Source organism: Heptranchias perlo, chromosome 9 (genome assembly GCF_035084215.1).
Source record: "Heptranchias perlo isolate sHepPer1 chromosome 9, sHepPer1.hap1, whole genome shotgun sequence".
Lineage (NCBI taxonomy): Eukaryota > Metazoa > Chordata > Chondrichthyes > Hexanchiformes > Hexanchidae > Heptranchias > Heptranchias perlo.
The window spans coordinates 44616437-44636342 of NC_090333.1; the positions used below are offsets into that span (position 1 = coordinate 44616437).

At 41.9% G+C, this 19906-nt stretch overlaps 1 protein-coding gene across 5 annotated transcripts in view; it reads left to right on the plus strand.

Moving 5' to 3' along the window:
• The window catches only part of dab1a (DAB adaptor protein 1a), a 238417-nt gene that overhangs the window by 80557 nt on the left and 137954 nt on the right, over window positions 1–19906 (plus strand). For all 5 annotated transcript variants that reach the window (XM_067990301.1, XM_067990302.1, XM_067990299.1 and 2 more), the window contains exon 2: window positions 11854–12070. In XM_067990301.1, the coding sequence (XP_067846402.1) occupies window positions 12004–12070 (67 nt within the window). In that variant the 5' untranslated portion in view covers window positions 11854–12003. The remainder of the gene's footprint in view (window positions 1–11853; window positions 12071–19906) is intronic.

The following is a 19906-nucleotide window of genomic DNA, read 5'->3' on the forward strand; positions in this document are numbered from 1 at the left end:
TGAATTTGTTACTTTGTGAAAGGCAATTAATTGGCCATGGTTGCTAGGACGCTGTTGACGTGAAATAAGTTGTTTGACGTCATCTTGTCATTTGTGTCCAATTATAATATGCCCACCCATATTTGGGTAAAGAAATTAAAAGTGCAACATCATTTGTGCCAGGATTGGCATCAGGTGCCAGGGAGCTAATGGAACAACTCCCCAGCTGATTTTCCTTGGGTTGAAAATGTTTTGTTATGTACAGTAATTATTTTATGTAAGTTGCTTTATTGACCTGATCTCTCATTAGTATTGCCAAGACAACCAATTTGAAATCAGGTTTCCAAGCCACTAGGTTGTCCCATCATGCTATCCATGTATCATGAGCATAACCTATATTTTTCCTCCAATTTTCTCCCATCCTCTTCTGAAGGTTCTGACTCTCACTGGGGTGCAGTTCTACAGCCACAGGCTGCTCAATAGTACCTCAACCAAGAGGGCATCCTTCAAGCATGAATTTAAATAGTGAATCTCAGCAGATAATTTAACCATGTGGAGCATCACAACTCAATCTTGTCCTGACCCAGCATCCTCATATAAACTTTCCAACAGTTGTCACTGGATAGAGAACAGATTTGGGAAACTTGGCTGATTTTTGTGCCTTCCTTAGCCTAGGGTCGCCGGACCCACCTGTAGCCTAGGGTCGCCGGACCCACCTGTAGCCTAGGGTCGCCGGACCCACCTGTAGCCTAGGGTCGCCGGACCCACCTGTAGCCTAGGGTCGCCGGACCCACCTGTAGCCTAGGGTCGCCGGACCCACCTGTAGCCTAGGGTCGCCGGACCCACCTGTAGCCTAGGGTCGCCGGACCCACCTGTAGCCTAGGGTCGCCGGACCCACCTGTAGCCTAGGGTCGCCGGACCCACCTGTAGCCTAGGGTCGCCGGACCCACTTGTAGTGCTGCTGCTGAAGCTCTGGCTTAGATCAGCTAACTCAGTTTGGGTTGAACATAAAAACATAGGAATTGTTAAATGAAAAAAGACTGAGGTCCATCTAGCTCGCCTTCTACCATCCCGATAGTTTCATGTTACAACAATAATGGAGTTGTTGACTAAACATGCCAATTAATGGGACTTTTCAGGCCTGTATAACTAACCTAAAATTGATGCTGAGAAGAATTCCAACAACGCCCTTTAAAAAGCCTTACTTGGGCAAACATAGAAGTACACAACTCTTATGATAGGAGACGAGGTAAGGCAGTGAACATTGTTAGACACTACACTTACCTTTGACTTCTCATTGATTGAGGCACAATTACTGCAAATTGAGGTCATTACTGTGTGAAGAACAGTGAGTCACCTCACTTAGCAGGGTAGGAGCAGCAGAATGATGTAATCGTATTAATTTATTTTATAATTGTATAGTTGGATTATTTTATCGTAACCATTAATAAAGTGACCACTTTACACTGTAGTGTCTGATCACACTGTACCCCACAAACACTACAAGAGCTAGAACCATAGAACCATAGAAAAGATACAGCACAGAAGAGGGCCATTCGGCCCATCGTGTCCGCGCCGGCTCAAAGAACAACAACCAGGTGCCCATTCTAATCCCACCTTCCAGCACCTGGTCCGTAGCCCTGCAGCTTACAGCACTTTAGGTGCAGGTCCAGGTACCTTTTAAAAGAGTTGAGAGTCCCTGCCTCTACCACCAATTCGGGCAGCGAATTCCATACACCCACCACCCTCTAATCCTTCCGCCAATCAGCTTCAATCTATGTCCTCTAGTTCTTGAACTCTCCGCTAGGGAAAACAGGTACTTCCTGTCTACTCTATCTAGGCCCCTCATAATTTTGTACACAACATGCTCTCAAACATGAAGGAAAGTTTTGTGCATTTTAAATATCAAGTCAATTATATCGTTAAATATTTTAAAGGTATTATGTTACAGTAATGAATTTGCTAATTTGCAGCCAATGAGTCCTTCAATCACCTTTGCTGATCCCTCCGCACTCCTGCACATGTCTTTTTACTGAACTGATGACAAGGGTATTTGTAAAATAATCTGGTTTAGGAGAGAAATTAATAAGAAATGGAAAGCTGAAGATTGCTGCAAATAGCAAGATATACTTGTTACTAATTTGGGTCTGCCATAGTTACCTTCTCAGATTCACTGTCATAATAAGTCACTCCTGCAAGTGGTCTAAGTATTTTAGCTTTATAAGAGTTGGCACATACTGCCCTATATCTACCTGTAGGATAGCATATCCCAGGATGTTACACTATTATCCCTTTGTGATCTGAACTAGATATTTGTGTCTTCTGTACATGTGCTTCTTCAATTTATCTAAAGGCTCAGCAAGCAGACACTTGGTGAAATGTTACAAATTTCTTCACAGTAAGATTGGCATACAGAGCAGCAGTTTTGATCAGACTCACTTAGTTCAATCAGTATAACTTTTCTTTGCATAATAATACAAAATAAACAACATGCCACATTTCCCCACATCACTTGACTTAAAGAAGATGACGTATAACTATCCCCATGCATTTCTATCATCTTAGTCTGGGCCTTTACTGGCCTAACTGTTTCACAGCTTTTTTCAAAACTCTTGATTGTTTTGATTGCCAAGACAGTCTAAATTGCTTATTATTTACTGTCTTTGAGCAAATAACATCAAGGCTAGCTCATTGGCATGTTAATTACCTTTCATCTCAGTGCCTATTTTTAATTGCGTGAAGACACTGGCCCCGAAAATCTGCAGGTGCTCCCCCAGTCTCCCGCCATATGTCCAGTGGAAGACCGGTAGATCCCACTGAAAAATGGCAGGCACCCAGTTGTACTGAATCTCTGCCATTTCTGGGATTTTGCAGCTTGTCTTGTAAGGAGTGGAACCTGTGCCCAATCCTTAGGAGACAAATGTTGTCGGTGGGTGAGGGAGGACTAGAGCAGGAGGAAGAGATTCCTTATGCTGGGAGTTTCCACTTTTCCTGCTTGTTCGAGACCTGGCATGATACCGGAGGCCGGTACACCCAGTGAGATGAGACACACTGGTCTCCCAATAGGTAGGTGGGCCTCGTTGGGGGGAATGGGAATGAAATAGGGGCATTTAATTCAGTCCCGTGATTTTTGGAACACGACCGCTCTGATCCTGTCCAAAAACGGGGACGAAAATTGTCCCTGATCTCAATGTCTTCAGATCTCTGACTTCTGCTTGGCTTCTCCACTCTGACTTGCCCTGGGCAGGCTGACGGCTGGCTTGCTCAGCAGTTCATCCTTAAGATGGCATGAATTCTTGTGAGACCAATTAACACATGGGCTTAGTTGCTAGAAAATGTAATACTTCTGTTGAAGCAACTAAATTCTTAAGTTGTGTGGAACTATTCCCAGAAATTTGTCCCTTTACATTACACAAGATCACAAGATACTTACGGATGAGGAGGGCCATTTGACCCTAATAATTTCACCCAGAACAACCGTACACAACCCCCCTCCAATTCTTCATCTAGTTGTTTCTTAAATGATTCCAGGGTTTTCATCTTCACTGCTCTGTTCAAAAGTCCATTCCAAGTGTTAATCAATCCCCGTGGGAAGAACAACCTCTGCAATATCACTCCTAAAGTTACCTTTATCTAGTTTGAACCAGCCTGTCCCCTTGTCCTACTCCCACTCTTTAATTTAAAGCAGTATTTTGGATTGACCTTTTCCATATCATTAACCACCCTATATACTCTAAGATCATCTCTCAGACACCTCCTTTCCAAGCTGAAAAGCCCAAGTCTCTACAGTCATTGCTCATAACTAAAATCCCTGACCCTATCAGCCTAGTGGCTCTTCTCTGCACTGCGCCCAGCACTTGAATGTCTCCCTTGTTTCTCGGCAATCAGAATTGGACGTAGTACTCAAGGTGTGTTGTGATTAGAGCCCTTTATGGTTGGATCTCAAGTTCCACTGACTTGTATTCTAATGTTTTGGCTATGCAGTTTAACTTTCTGTTGGTTTTGTTTATTGTTGCTGTGCATTGGCTGGATTTAAATTAAATACCAAAGATCTTCAGACCTTCATAGTCTGTTATGTCTTTGCTTTCCAGCAACATTTGCCACCTTCTTTGTGCTGGATAACAGTTTCCTTATAAGTACTGTCTGTATTCTTTTTTAGTTGCTTAAATTTCTGCCTATACACTTCAGGCATTAAATCATAAGTACCGAGAGTGGCACACTTTACAATATCATAGTCCATACTATTGGCAGGATTGATAGGAGAAAACACCACAAACACTTTTCCACTTAGTGACATGGTGAGTTGGTCGGCCCATTCATTTTTGTCTAGTGGTGACTGGCTAACAATTCAAATGCCCAGATAAAGCTATCAATATCATTCTCCTCTTCAAAATTTGGAATAAGATTTGAATTCCACAAGCCCCTTTACTGAAGTTGGTGCTGCTAGTTTGAGAGCACAATGCTGTTTCTCCCTTTTGCTGGCCTTGTGCACTTTCTCCATTTTACTGGCCCTTGGATTCGCACTCTCTCAAATGAAACTGTCATTCCTTAACTGAAATTCTCTCTCTCAAGCTACTTATTCCACCATTAATTGAGCCATCTCAATTGTGGTCTCTTTATTACTCCTCCTGTTCCATTTGCTTTTAAATTGTACACATTTTGAATTGCCTTCAGTATCAGCATAACTCAATATTCCAGGTAGCTGCCACCAATTGTTACAAATTCAGGTTTGCCATAGATACCTTCTCAGATTCAGTAATGGCTATTCCTCCCTCCCATAAGCAGTCTGAACATCTTACTTTTATGGACGTTGACTCAAATTGTGCTTTTAAAAATTTTTTCTTGGGGTTTGGGCGTCACTGGCAAGGTCACATTTTTTGCCCATTCCTAGTTGCTCTGAGTAGATGGTGGTCAGCCTTCTCCTTGAACAGCTTCAGTCTTTGTGGTGATGGTGCTACCACAATGCTGTTAGGTGGGAAATTCCAGGATTTTGACCCAGCGACAATGAAGGAATGGCGCTATATGTCTAAGTCAGGATGGTGTGTGACTTGGAGGGGAACACGCAGGTGATGGTGTTGCCACAACATTGCAGCTCTTGTCCTTCTCAGTGGAATAAGTTGAGGTGCTGTCGAATTAGCCTTGGTGAGAGAGTTGCTGCAGTGTATCCTGTAGATCATACATACTGCAGCCGCAGTATGCCAATGGTGGAGGGGGTGGATATTGAATCCAGTGGCAGTGACACTGATCAAACAAACCAGTTGTATACTACACAACCCAGGGGTGTAACAACAGTATTCTCTTGTGATCTGAACTGGCTATTCATGTCTTCCACTACTGTGCTACTTCAATCTCTCCGAAGGTGGACTAAGGAAACACTTAGTGAGACGAGGCCTGGTATCAATTCATAGCTACTTTATTTCACAGGAAGGTGACCATACAGTACAGCAGTACCTCTCTCCCTTTGTTTAAAAAAACTATCTCTTCAAATATACTCATGCCCTATTATTCTCTCCCATTTACTGCTCGACATCTTCCACGCCCCCTTGTAAAGGACTTGAGATTTTCTTCCATGTGAAAGGTGCTATATAGATGCAAGTCATGGTTGATAGTGCCACAGGGTGAGATCAGAAGCTCACTTTGTGGGCTGTCTTATACTACTGTGAAACACCAAAGCACTACAGTGCTACTTATTGCATTTCTACATTACAATAACTAGGCCTTGAAAGAAGGTTATGGAAGAGGTGAAATCTTCATTTATTAACAAGGAAAGAAGAAATAGTTCAACCCCAATTATGGTTAGCACAGTAAAAATGTGAACAGAGGGAAGCAGCTGCAACATCAAGGTGTAGACAAAGCCAACAACAAAGAAGGGGAGAGGGATAAACCCAACAATTACAGGCCAGTCAGCCTAACGTCAGTGGTGGGGAAACTTTTAGAGACAATAATCCGGGACAAAATTAATTGGCACTTAGAAAAATATGGGCTAATAAATGAAAGTCAGCAAGGATTTGTTAAAGGAAAATCGTGTTTGACTAACTTGATTGAGTTCTTTGGTGGTGTAACGGAGAGGGTTGATGAGGCTAGTGCAGATCATGCTGTATATATGGACTTTCAAAAGGCATTTGATAAAGTAATACATAATAGACATGTTAGCAAAATTAAGACCAATGGGATTAAAGGGACAGTGGCAGCTTGGATTAAAAATTGGCTAAGGGACAGAAAACAGAGAGTAGTGATGAATGGTTGTTTTTCACACTGGAGGGAAGTATACAGTGGTGTTCCCCCTAGGGGTTAGTATTAGGACCACTGATCTTTTTGATATATATTAATGACCTGGACTTGGGTATAAAGGGTATAATTTCAAAGTTTGCAGATGACACAAAACTCAGAAATGAGGTAAACAATGTGGAGGATAGTCACAGACTTCAGGAGGACATAGACAGACTGGTGAAATGGGCAGTCAAATGGCAGAAGAAATGTAATGCAGAGAAGTGTGAAGTGATGCATTTTGGTAAGAAGAATGAGAGGAGGCAATATAAACTAAATGGTACAATTTTTAAGGGGGTGCAGGAAAAGAGAGACCTGGGTGTGTATGTACACAAATCTTTGAAGGTGGCAGGACAAGTTGAGAAGGCTGTTAAAGCATATGGAATCCTGGGCTTTATTAACAGATGTAAGGAATCTTACAACACCAGGTTATAGTCCAACAAATTTATTTTAAAATCACAAGCTTTCGGAGATTATCCCCTTCGTCAGGTGAATGAGTGAAAAGGTTCTCAAATCGCATATCTTATACTAGGCTGGGACAGCATCACACCAATCAAAAGGTGTCGTCCAGAAGAGATTTACTAGAATGGTGTCAGCGATGAGGGACTTCAGTTATGTGGAGAGACTGGAGAAGCTGTGGTTGTTCTCCTTAGTACAGAGAAGATTAAGGAGAGATTTGATAGAGGCGTGCAAAATCATGAACGGCTTTAACAGTGTAAATAAGAAGAAACTGTTTCGAGTGGGAGACGGGTCGGTAACCAGAGGACACAGATTTAAGGTGTTCGGCAAAAGAGCCAGAGGCGACATGAGGAAACATTTTTTTATGCAGAGAGTTGTAATAATTTGGAATGCACTGCCTGAAAGGGTGATGGAAGCAGATTCAATAGTAACTTTCAAAAGGGAATTGGATAAATACTTGAAGGGAAAAATGTACAGGGGTATGGGGAAAGAGCAGATGAATGGGACTAATTGAATAGCTCTATCAAAGAGCCAGCACAAGCATGATGGGCCGAATAGCTGCCTCCTGTGCTGTATCTACTATGATGTTATGAACAACAAGCAGACATTTCTTTATGTTTACATTTCTCTAGAGGTTTGGTACAGCACATTGTCATTTGTCATTTGATTCTGAAGGTGAGGAAGATAAATAAGTGAACTGTACAACTCAGTCAAAAATGTACAGCGATATTTCAATCTAAATCAAATGGATCAAATGTCAGGCTTGTGCAGATATTTTAAATGGAACCAGGAAATAAAGACGGTTATGCAGGAACCTTACATATAACCCTTTGCACCATACAGATTTGCATTTTGGGTTTTGATTGGGTATGGTTACATCTGATGATAAATATTAGGATGACTAATCCACATTTCATACTTTTAAAAGAAACACCCTTTGTTTCCAAACACCAGATAGGCATTTCTGATGCCAATAGTTGTTCATGAACATTTAAATAAAGAAAAGAACAATTGTTTTACCTAAATTTTAGTATAATTGCCAGGCTAACGATTTCAATATCTTGTCATTTGCTCTAATGTAAGAACTGTATTAAGCGTCTTCATTATGCAGGATTAGAATGGCAAATATGAATGTTGTGAATACTTGTATTTCAGTCCAAGCGGGTTTTATCTACAGACAGTAACTTTTCATTCAAATAACCATAGCACAGTATTCCACAAGTTGTTATTTAATAAATTTTTGATTTTAATAATATCTTATATCTGATCAGTGGATAATATACAGTAACAAGACCATAAAGTTAATCAGACTTAACATGGTTGGTTTAATATAGTCTAATAATTGATCTGTCAATATTATGATCCAGGTTCAAGTTTTGGCCTGAGTTTGTTAAACTTCTGGTATCTACATGCGGGAGTAATCAGCTCTTGAGCGACCTTTGTCACTGAAGAGCAAATACCTTGCCCTTTAGTTGTTTATTCCCTACGTTTTCTTAGAATTGAGGCGTAGTTAGAGGCACGTTACCTTGGTGGAAAATGACAAACTCTTTCTCTTTGTTTATGAAAATATAGCATTATAAAAGCTCTTAGCTCTCAAAAAGCCCAAGTCAGTTCAAAACTAGAACATTGATCCCTTGTCTCAGGCTCCTGAACAGGATACAAGCAAAATCAATCCTCTCATCTACGGTTTCCAATTTCTCTCTCCACTGCAGACTTTCCTGTTCTCTATTTGATTAGGGAAAGCCAGCACAGATTTGTTAAAGGCGAATCGTGTTTAACTAACCTGATAGAGTTTTTTGATGAGGTAACAGAGACAGTAGATGAGGGCAATGTAGTTGATGTGGTCTACTCATGGAGGCAGAGGGGATGGCGAGGTACTAAATGAGTACTTTGCATCTGTCTTTACCAAGGAAGAAGATGCTGCCAGAGTCTCAGTAAAGGAAGATATAGTTGAGATACCGGATGGGCTAAAAATTGATAAAGAAGAGGTACTAAGGCTAGCTGTACTTAAAGTAGATAAGTCACCCGGTCCAGATGGGATGCAACCTAGGTTGCTGAGGGAAGTTATGGGTGGAAATTCCGGAAGTACTGACCATAATCTTCCAAACATCCGTTAATTCGGGGGTGGTGCCATAGGACTGGAGAATTGCAAATGTTACACCCTTGTTCAAAAAAGAGTGTAAGAATAAACACAGCAACTATAGGCCAGTCAGTTTAACCTCAGTGGTGAGGAAACTTTTAGAAACAATAATCTGGAACAGAATTAACAGCCACTTGGGCGAGTGTGGATTGATCAGGGAAAGCCAGCACGGCAAATCGTGTTTAACTAACCTGATGGGGTAACAGGGAGGGTAGATGAGGGCAATGTAGTTGATGTGATGTATATGGACTTTCAAAAGGCGTTTGATAAAGTGCCACATGGTAGGCGTATCATCCAGATTGCGGCCCATGGAATAAAGGGGGCAGTAGCAACATGGATACAGTGACAGGAAACAGAGAGTAGTGGTGAACTGTTGTTTTTCAGACTGAAAGGAGGTGTACAGTAGTGTTTCCCAGGGGTCGGTGATGGGACCACTGCTTTTCTTGATATATATTAATGACTTGGACTTGGGTGTACAGGGCACAATTTCAAAATTTGCAGATGACACAAAACTTGGAAAGGTAGTGAACAGTGAGGAGGATAGTGATAGACTTCAAGAGGATATAGACAGGCCGGTGGCAGATGAAATTTAATGCAGAAAAATGCGAAGTGATACATTTCGGTACGAAGAACAAGGAGAGGCAATATAAACCAAAGGGCTCAACTCTAAAAGGGGTGCAGAAACAGAGAGATCTGGAGGTATATGTGCACAAATCATTGAAGGTGGCAGGGCAGGTTGAGAAAGGGTTAAAAAAGCATACGGGATCCTGGGCTTTATAAATAGAGGCATAGAGTACAAAAGTATGGAAGTCATGATGAACCTTTACACTGGTTCGGCCACAACTGGGGTATTTCCAGTTCTGGGCACCATACTTTAGGAAGGATGTGAAAGCCTTAGAGAAGGTGCAGAAGAGATTTACTAGAATGATTCCAGGGAAGAGGGACTTTAGTTATGTGGATAGACTGGAGAAGCTGGGGTTGTTCTCCTTGGAACAGAGAAGGTTGCGACGAGATTTGATAGAGGTATTTAAAATCATGAAGGGTCTAGACAGAGTAGAAAGTAGACAGGGAGGAAGGGTCAAGAACCAGAGGACGTAGATTTAAGGTGATTGGCAAAAGAACCAAAGGTGACGAGAGGAAAAGCTTTTTTACACAGCGAATGGTTTGGATCTGGAATGCATTGCCCGAGGGGGCGGTGGAGGCAGATTCAATCATGGCCTTTAAAAGGGAACTGGATAAGTACTTGAATAGAAAAAATTTGCAGGGCTATGGGGATAGGGCGGGGGATTGGGACTAGCTGGATTGCTCTTACATAGAGCCGGTGCGGACTCGATGGGCCGAATGGCCTCCTTCCGTGCTGTAACCCTTTTATGATTCTATGATTAATGCTACTCTGTAACTTTTCTTTTTGTTACTCCTAAGATTCAAATTTTGATAAAATCCATTTTTTTTCCTATTCTTTTCGACCTTAGCCCTTTACCAAGGTCTCTCACCAAAAAAACCCTTTAATCGTCACATCACTAGCACACAATGTAATGGTTATCAAATGATACAGAGCTTTGCTGGCTCTTCTCACTCACTAATTTCTTTTACATTATGACATTATTCCTTTAATTCATGACTTACCATTTTATAAAAGTGTAAAGGAACACCAAAAATGAAAGTAACCTACATATTTTGCATTTGTCCTTCAGCAATGATAATGGTGGTTGAGCTGTGTCCTATATCGTCTGTTAATAGTTTCATTGGTAACAACATAATGAACACGGTCCCAGCGATTTTCACAGTTAATGCAACCTTGCAGGCATGTCACATGGAGTAATAAATAGTTTGGGGTTGACAGCAGGGATCACTCACTATTTCACGGTTATCAAATAAATTCAGATGAAGTCAGATTTTTTTTCTACTCTTTGCTGTACAACCCTTAGATTATAAGCTTTTGTTTTGTCTATTTGTATTTTAAGGCAACACAAATACCTGCTGTTTGTCATCTTATAATTATAATCTTGGTCAGAGTGCTCAGTTATAATTAATAATGCTAATGAAATGCTGGAATGTACAAAATAGCCGAGAAAGCAAATGAGGAATCTCCGAACACTTTGATAGTTTGTGTCTTCATAAACAGAGAAAAATGATGTTGATTAATTGAGAACTGTATTTTTATGAATATAAAACTATGGACAGAATATTATTTTTAAAAATTCAAAATACTGTCATAATTGCAGGGAAAGTTGCATTAGTTAAAGGGGAGGAAGTTTTTTTATTATATGAAATGGTTATCATTAACCCATGCACCCTGATCAGCTGCATCATCCACTGTGACCATGTTCTATGCAGTTAGCCATCATATTCCTCTGATGGCTCAGTAAATCCAATACCTTGAAGGTCCCAGGTTTGACTCCCTGCCTGTGATGAGTTAGGTGAGCTCCTCCAAGGTGGCGATAGGGGTGCTATGATTGACCTTAAGTGCCCCAAGGCTTGGGATGTGGAAAAATAGGAAAGGGAGCAGAAAACAATTAGCTTGGGTTTCTGCTGCTAATCACTATCCAGTAATCCTCACTGCAAAGCACATGTGTGGGCAGTAGGGAAGGACAGGACTGGTCTTTGCTGTGAGGCCCCCTGTGAAGCTATACCCTAACATGACTCCTCCACCGAGGGAAAGGAGGAGGAGAAAGGGTAGGAAATGGGGGGGGGGGGCGACTAAATTGAACATTTACATTGAATATTTAAAAAATATATTTTATTTCATGATCCAGTGTTTAGTGATTCCTTTTCCAAGGGGTTGGGGAGTTATTAAAATACAATTCTAAGTTCATATCATACAATTGATAAGAGACGGAAAATGGAGACACAACATTAATTGAGCAAAACTATATCCTTCAAAACAAAAATAATCAGAAATGAGTTACTGCTTATGAGTAATTTCTTATCAAATGTTCTAACCCTTGTACCAATAAGCATCTGATTATTTTTTAATCTAAATTTATGATGTCTCTTTTCTCTTGCAGCCCTCAGCAGAAGTGAGTGAAATGTGCTCTCTGGGATAAAAGTGTCTGGTGGACTGGTACCTATTATCACAGAGTAGTTATAAATGAACCTGGGTGTGATATTGGGCCTGCGTGTGCACAGCGTGTGAAGAGGACATAGTATTAACTAGGATGTCAACGGAGACAGAAATTCAACAGGTTGTCAGAGCCAGCACAAGAAAGGAGTCCAAAAAGAAAGGTAGGCGCCCATTGTAGTTGCCTCTTCATACAGTCTAATCCAAGGGCTCACTGTATTAATAACTACCCCTCAGTACAGTAATTCACATACTGCCTTGACATATCCACCATGTTCCACAGTAAAATTGCTCTGTCACTCTTACGACTCTTGCTTTTAAGAAATGGCGTTCTGGATTTAATATAAAATGTCTCTTATGTGGAGTTTACTGATCTCAGTTGGGGCGGCAGCAGGAATAATAGGCCTCAGTACCTCTCGGCTAGAAATTGGAAAAGTCAACTAAATGCCTACTCCTGATCGATATCTAGTAAACCCTACTGGTAAGTTTGTGAGTAGATGTCAGGTGAGGTCAAGATTGGGCTCAGCTGAGATGTGTCCTCAGTTGATAAGCATCCCAATACTCAAAACTCTGGGCTCACACATGAAGAACAGCCACTTGGGTGAGGTACCGAAGGGTTGCCAGAATCTGTGGAATCACAGCCCAGCTTGAGTTAATGCCTTCAGGGGAGAAGGGGAGTAAAGGGACATCATCAGAGAAAAAAAACACCCTTTATCGTATGCTAAATCCTATCTGCTCTGATGACACTTGTTTTTCTGAAAATATGTTATTATGGATTTAATGTAAAGGGGGTGATTTTAAACCCCATGAACGGGTGGGTTGGGAGCGGGTGGGAGTTGAAAATAGTTGTTTTTTGGGTCGCGAACGCAACCCTGCTTTATTTCCGGGTTTAATGTCGGCGCGTAAAAGTACAGTCTTCCCACTGGGAATGCAAAATCTGAAAATTTTGCAGTTGCGACCCAAAAAAACAACAATTTTCAACTCCCACCTGCCCCCACCTGCCCGTTCTTGGGGTTTAAAATCACCCCCAAAATGTCTTTTAATAGGATGGTTTTGGTTTATGTCCAAATGGGCAAAGTGGGGTCATAAATCCAAAGAGCTCTTTTTGTCAGAGTAACCATGTTTATTCTTTAACAGTTGTACTCAATATCTTTCTTTAAGTTAACCCTATTTAAAGGACGATTCATCGGCTATGAAGTTTAGGGATGATTTTGACTCTCCCTGATCAACAGAACAGAGCAGGGGAGCAGTTACAATGGAACGGCACCATTTCCTGTTGATCATAATGTCACTGGTTTTTACTGACACATGAGGCTTCTGAGGCAGGAGCTCATTAATAGATGCAAATCGGGGAGCAGTTGACCAGCAGCATTCAAAGAAGGCCCACCAGTTAAAATCTGCCAGGTCTCCCACTCACACTGCTGTGCAGGATTGCAGGTCCATTGCCACCGACTTCTTGCCCGGAGTTAGAAACAGGTCTTTTAAAATTATTTCCTATTTAATAAGAAACCATACATAAATAAATAAGGCTTTGGGTAGTATAGTGGGTCAGTTTATTTTTTTATCTCAAAGTCCAGAGTGCATATCCAGTCAAATTAGTGGATGATTGTCTCTTGTTTCTGGTGGTTTAAAGGTCTGTGGAATGAATTTGAGGCAGTGAGCCTCAGCTTAGTTCCTTCTGGTCTTGGAAACATAGAAACATAGAAAATAGGAGCAAGAGTAGGCCATTCGGCCCTTCGGGCCTGCTCCACTATTCAAAATGATCATGGCTGATCGTCTAACTCAGTACCCTGTTCCCGCCTTTTCCCCATATCCCTTGATGCCTTTAGCAGTAAGAAATATATCTATCTGCTTCTTGAATACATCTAATGGCTTGGCCTCCACTGCATTCTGTGCTAGAGAATTCCACAGGTTCACCACCCTCTGAGTGAAGAAATTTCTCCTCATCTCGGTTCTAAATGGCATACCCCGTATCCTGAGACTGTGACCCCTGGTTATGGACTCCCCAGCCATCAGGAACATCCTCCCTGCGTCTAGTCTGTCTCGTCCAGTTAGAATTTTATATGTTTCGATGAGATCACCTCTCATTCTTCTAAACTCGAGTGAATATAGGCCTAGTCGACCCAATCTCTCCTCATACATCAGTCCTGCCATCCCAGGAATCAGTCTGGTAAACCTTCGTTGCACTCCCTCCATGGCAAGGACATCCTTCCTCAGATAAGGAGACCAAAACTACACACGATACTCCAGATGTGGTCTCACCGAGGCCCTGTATAACTGCATTAGGCCCTGTATAACATGTAAGCATAGGACTGCTTGTACTATTGTACTGAGATTGATATTTTAACTCACAACATCAACATCCATTTTTAAAATAATATTCATAATGAATGTTTTTAAAACATTTTCCTTTCCTAGGGATACATCCATCTTCATAAGATGTTTTAATTTCAGAAATGTATGCTATGCTCTGGTTAACATCAGAAGTAAGCAGGGCCACTAATCTATATGGTCTGGAAAGAACTGAATTTAGTATTTCTGCTCTCGTCCCAGATTTGCAGCTCGCTGTTTTGTTAGTATCAGTGTTCTTGGTCATGGGTGGTACCTTTAAAACAAACAGAGTGAATATTGACTATGTCAGCCAATGAGTTGGAGGTGGGGCGGGACTTGTAGTATTAAAAACAGAATGACGGGGGAATTACCCAATCATCTCCATACTTGTGGTGTCACTATATGCAGCTTTTTTTTATTGAGACATGTAAATGAAGGGCAAGGACCCAGGATCAGGATACCATCAAAGTTGAACAGATTCATCACGAAGTAGTGATTAGATATTTTCAAGCCTAGGTTTTAAAAACCTGCAGATTATAAGGAAATGAACACTGAGGGAGGTAGGTAATTCTACAGTGTTGAGGTACTGAGCAAGAATGAGTTAAAGTGTGAGGAAATGGGATGATTTGGCATAGATTGAATGAATGGAAGAAGAAGAGGGTGTAGAACAGTGGCATATTTTTTAGATAACAACTCACAGAAAAGCTACCGTAGCCTTATCATGGAAGTTTCCTTTAACGCCTAAAGGAATTAAGCCGCTGGACCATGATCAAATGAATGATCTAAAGAAAATGCCAGTTTAACGGTCTGGACAGAGGGTTTCAATCGCATCCACTGCAGCAGCAGCCTATTATTTCAATCACTTGGAAGGGCTGGGTATATGCAGATAGCTGCATTAGTCTTGAGCTGATGAATTCTCACAATGACAAGACTGCGTACTCTGCTCAGTGATCTCCTGCCCTGCAGCTGATTGAGTTCGGTGAACCTGATTTCTCTGTTGTGAGAAGGAAAGTAGAAAAAAGTTGCAAACTTTGTTCTAGCAATCAGTCTAAGGGCTGAGGTAAGTGTGTTAGTAAGACTAAGTGAAGTATTTAATGAACATATCTCTTGCAGTTAATTTGCTGCCCTGCATTGTGTCGTCAGACATCTAGGGCTCGATTTTGCAATGGTGACGGGTTGGCAGCGGCGGGGGGGGAGTGAAGGTGCACGTGGCAACCCGCATGAACAAAACTTACCGTTTCCGACACGATCACATGTTGATCGATGATAATTAACGTGTTCTCCGGGTTTCATGCCCGGCGGCTTACCTGATTGACAGGCTGGCTGCCGTCAGGAGCTGCAACACAGTGTTGGGGGGGGGGGGGAAGAGAAAGAGAGAGACGTCATCCGGCACTGAACTGGAAGACGGGCTGAGAGGGGAAGATCGGGGGGGTGAGAGATAAAAATCGGGAGGACCTCGGGGGGTGAAGAGGGAGACATCAGGAGGACATTGGGGGCTGAAGAGGGGGACATCGGGTGGGTGAAGAGGGGGACATCGGAGAGGGAGACATTGGACATCGGAGCAGGGTGCAAAGGTAGGTTCATTTTGTGTTTTCACTTCCGTCTATGGCTTTTTATTTAATTTATTCAGTTTCTTTTTCCCTGATCCGGTCCTTCAGGCCTGGTTTCACCAGGCGTGATTCAGAAGTGATGGCAAGCCGCCCAGGTAAGTTAAAAATCGTTCTAATGACTTTCTTTGTCACAGGTAAAGTGCCTTAAGTACCTCAATGAGGTACATTTGGCTCTTTAACTGTCATCCCGTGGGACTTCCGTTTTCGAGTCTTCCGCGCGCACACAGGTGGGTCCCTGGGAAACTCAGAAGTCAATGGGTTGGAGCCGGCTTCCGGACCCGAACGGGATTTCCACAATTTTCGGAGCCCCAACGTAACCGCAATTGTCTCCTAAAATCACCCCCCCTATTCTCAAACCCACTGTGGCTTCTCACACGTTCTGTTTAGTCCAGCACAGTCAACTTTACCCCAAAATACTCTGCACATGGAAAGTAATTCTTTACTGGGCTCTGTTATATCTTTATTAGTTATTTAAAAAAGGAATAGAAGAACTGAGTAGTGAAGTGGGTCAATAACCTGAAACATGAATCAATAATCAGAAACTACATAGAGTACGTGTACAAAAATAATCTAATAAATAAGAGCTAACATGGCGTAACAACAGACAGATCTTGTCTAATTAGCCTCATGGACTTAAGAGTGACATCCCAAATTGTTGGGGGTTGTAGTGTACCTGGACTGTCAAAAGTCTTTTGATCAAGTACTGCGTAAGAAAATCCTTTACAAACTAAAGTTAGTGGGTATCAACGATAAGACGTGCACATGAATAAATCAGTGGCTAAAGGGAAGAAGCAGTTAGTAGTCACAACGGGCTCGAGGTTGCAATTCAGGGAGGCACTGAGTGGAATTCCTTCTGTTCCTGATACAAAAAAATGACCTGGAAATGTAGGCCCCGATATTTATGGGGAGGCGGGGAAGGAGCAGGGGCGACTGTCAGTGGCAGGGAAACCCGGAAATACAGGCGACGCGGAGGTCCTGCTAAATTTGACAGCGGGGCCTCATTTGAATTTTTTTTCTTCCAAGGACCGAAGGGACGGAGGGAGAGATGGTGGGGGTGGGTCGGTCGATCACAGGGGCAGAGATCCCCGGGGGGGTCAGCCAAACGTTGGGGAGGGGGGGGTGGGGGGTTCTGGAGATTGCAGGGGGCGGTTGACTGATCGCAGGGAGGGAGGCAGTTTGTGGCAGGTTTGCTTGGGAGGCTGGGGGAAGCACTCCTGCTCCTTCTGGCCCGCAAGCATTGCTGGAAAAGTACTTACCTGCTAGATCTGACACTTCTCGCCTCCCTTTAGCTGCCGGATTTACCAAGCCCTGGGAAACCCGGCCCACAGCCGTTCAATTTAAAAGGCTGCTAAAATCTGAGGAACGCAGCCTCGTTAACATATTCTAATTACCGACCCGCCTCTCGAGAGTGAGTTAGTCACCTGCCCCCTCCCCCCAACCCACCCGGTTAAACCGTATGTGCGTGCATTCGCAATGGGTTGGGTCGGGTTTCCCATTTTTAAGAATTTAACCCTTTGTCTGTCCTGGGGTGTTAAATCCCACCCCGCCGTAATCTCAATGCAAAGTAATTATATTTGCAGATGACATCATGCTAGGGAATACGGTGATGGCAACTAAAATCTTGCACAGAGGTTTGCACCTGGACTGATCAGTAGCAAATAAAGTTAAATATGGACAAATGAAAGGAGCGACATGGAAGTCAAAATAGGAGACAAATGTATCCATAGTTAGAAAGTGCCTGCCATAGGGGAAGTCGAAAGAAACCTAAGGGTATTGGTTGTCTCACCACTTATCGGGGTTGATTTTGAGTGGCCTCACCTGGCGTTAACGGGGAAGTAACGGCCTCAAAGTGAAGCGGGTAGCTTTACCGGCCCATTAACACCGGCGATGTGGTTGGCACCATTTGAAGAAGGGCCTACTGCCGGGTATCTATAGCACCCACTATTTCAGACGATAGGCCCCTTTTTTAATTGGAAATCGGGGTCCTATGACATAAAGGGTTCCTACCTAAAATGGCCATCGGGGTCCTATATACATCATGGGACCCTGATACACTTAAAAGGTTATACTTGCACCGCACCTAACGGTTTGTTTGGGAATCCAAATGTGTTACAGTTCTGAGTTCAGTAACTTAGGCTGTTATGAATCCAAATACTAATTACAAACAGCCTATTTTATACATTAGGCTAACAAGATTGGTATAACTCGCTTACTTTATTATCTTATCGATAGTTTCACTCCTGTTACGTTTAATTGTATTTTACCAAGTGAAACCTTTTAATTATAAGTCTGTCTTTGTTTCTATATCATTGGTACCAATTAAAAAGGATGATGTATGCCCAGATGTTTTCCCTTGCAGAACTAACCATTTTCCACATTGTTATTAAATGATTAAAGTTCTCTGAAACTTTAGGAACCAGTATGCAATGGCACATCTTTAATTAAGTCTCTTACTACTTCACCCTGAAACTGACCATTGCTGTAGGGTCAGCCCTGACCCAACAGCCCAATGTACTTTAAATTGACTTATACTTCTCTGCTTAACAAGCAAAGACTTAAAGGTTAATATTACTACAATATAAAGAGAAATCAGTAGCAGTATAGCATTAGTAGACTTCAGGATTAATCCTTTCCTTACAGAATGGTTCAATAATGTAGGCATTATCAGCCTCAAAAGGAGAATTCTCTGAGGGGAGTTTATAGAGTAATGAGATACAGAAAACAAACCTGAAACAATACTTTGAGATACGGCAGGGCAGTGGGAGAAGAAAGCATTACAAAGGACAAACATGGGACAGATATCAGGAAGTATTTCTTTACACAGAGAGTGATCAACAACTGGAGCAGCTTCCCAGTGAAAGTAGTTGAGGCCATCATCATCCAACCCTAGCTTGTTCTTTCACCTCATATACTTGATTTCAGACCAACGGAAAGAACCTTTTTCTCTGCTGGCTGTAGGGGTCCTATGTGATATGACTTTGGACAATCTCAGCCTAGTTCTTAGTGGGTCTGGGCTCATAGCACAGAAAGGCTGACAATTTGACACTACAAGTTACAGTCTCACTCTTTTCTATTGAAAGGAAAATCTAGTGCGGTGTAAAATGGGCTGCCGATTCGCTATTAGCCCATTTCACCCTCCTGGCTCAGACAGATTTCACCCCTATATTGTTATTCAGAGCAGCAACAGCTTGACTGTGCATTTGGCCTGTAATATAACTAATCTAGGAGTGATAAGGTGGGGAAATCTTCCATTCCCAACATTGTTAACCATCACATTGATGTGGATAAAACTTTGCTAAACAATAAATTGCAAGAGAAACATATGGCTGTGATGAAAATATGATGCTACCAATTAAGGCCTAGAAATTCTTCTTTGCTCATAGAAAATCTGTTCAAGATCTTTCCTTTCCTGGTTTCATTTTGCACTCACAATAATGAACCAATTTGAACAGTATGATTTTTTTTTCAAGATCAGATTAATTAGAACCCACGGACGCATGGAAAGCCAGTGAAAACACATACATTGAAGCTGGTGAGACACTTGTTAAGCTGCTAAAGGGATATTTAATCAGATGAAATCTGCCAGACTTTGCCAATACTACTGTACAGTGCATATATTTCAGGCTTTTGATTGGCTCAGCTGACAGTGCAAGAAATCCAATGTACCTCAGGAGGCCCTGTTTTCGGTGAGGCCCATAACTTGCCTTTTGCAAATATAATTTTGCAGCCCATGTTCCTTCCTCTCCATTTGATATGGCTTATTACCAGCTTCAAGGTACATACATAAATATCTGGGTTTAGGTCTGTAACCTAAACCATGAGGAACACATCAGATCACAAATCTTAGCAGGTGTCATGTTGTAGGACAGGAAGGTTTTACATTGTCATACAGAGAAAATGCACATAGGTTATGCCTCTAATATTGGGGATATCATGAAAGCTCAGATGCATATTTATGATATTTGTAAAGTTTTTTTTATACTGTATATAATAAAGTGGCAAAGCCTGCAAGTATTATTACATATAGTACAATAAAAATAATCACAGTTTTCATTTCTC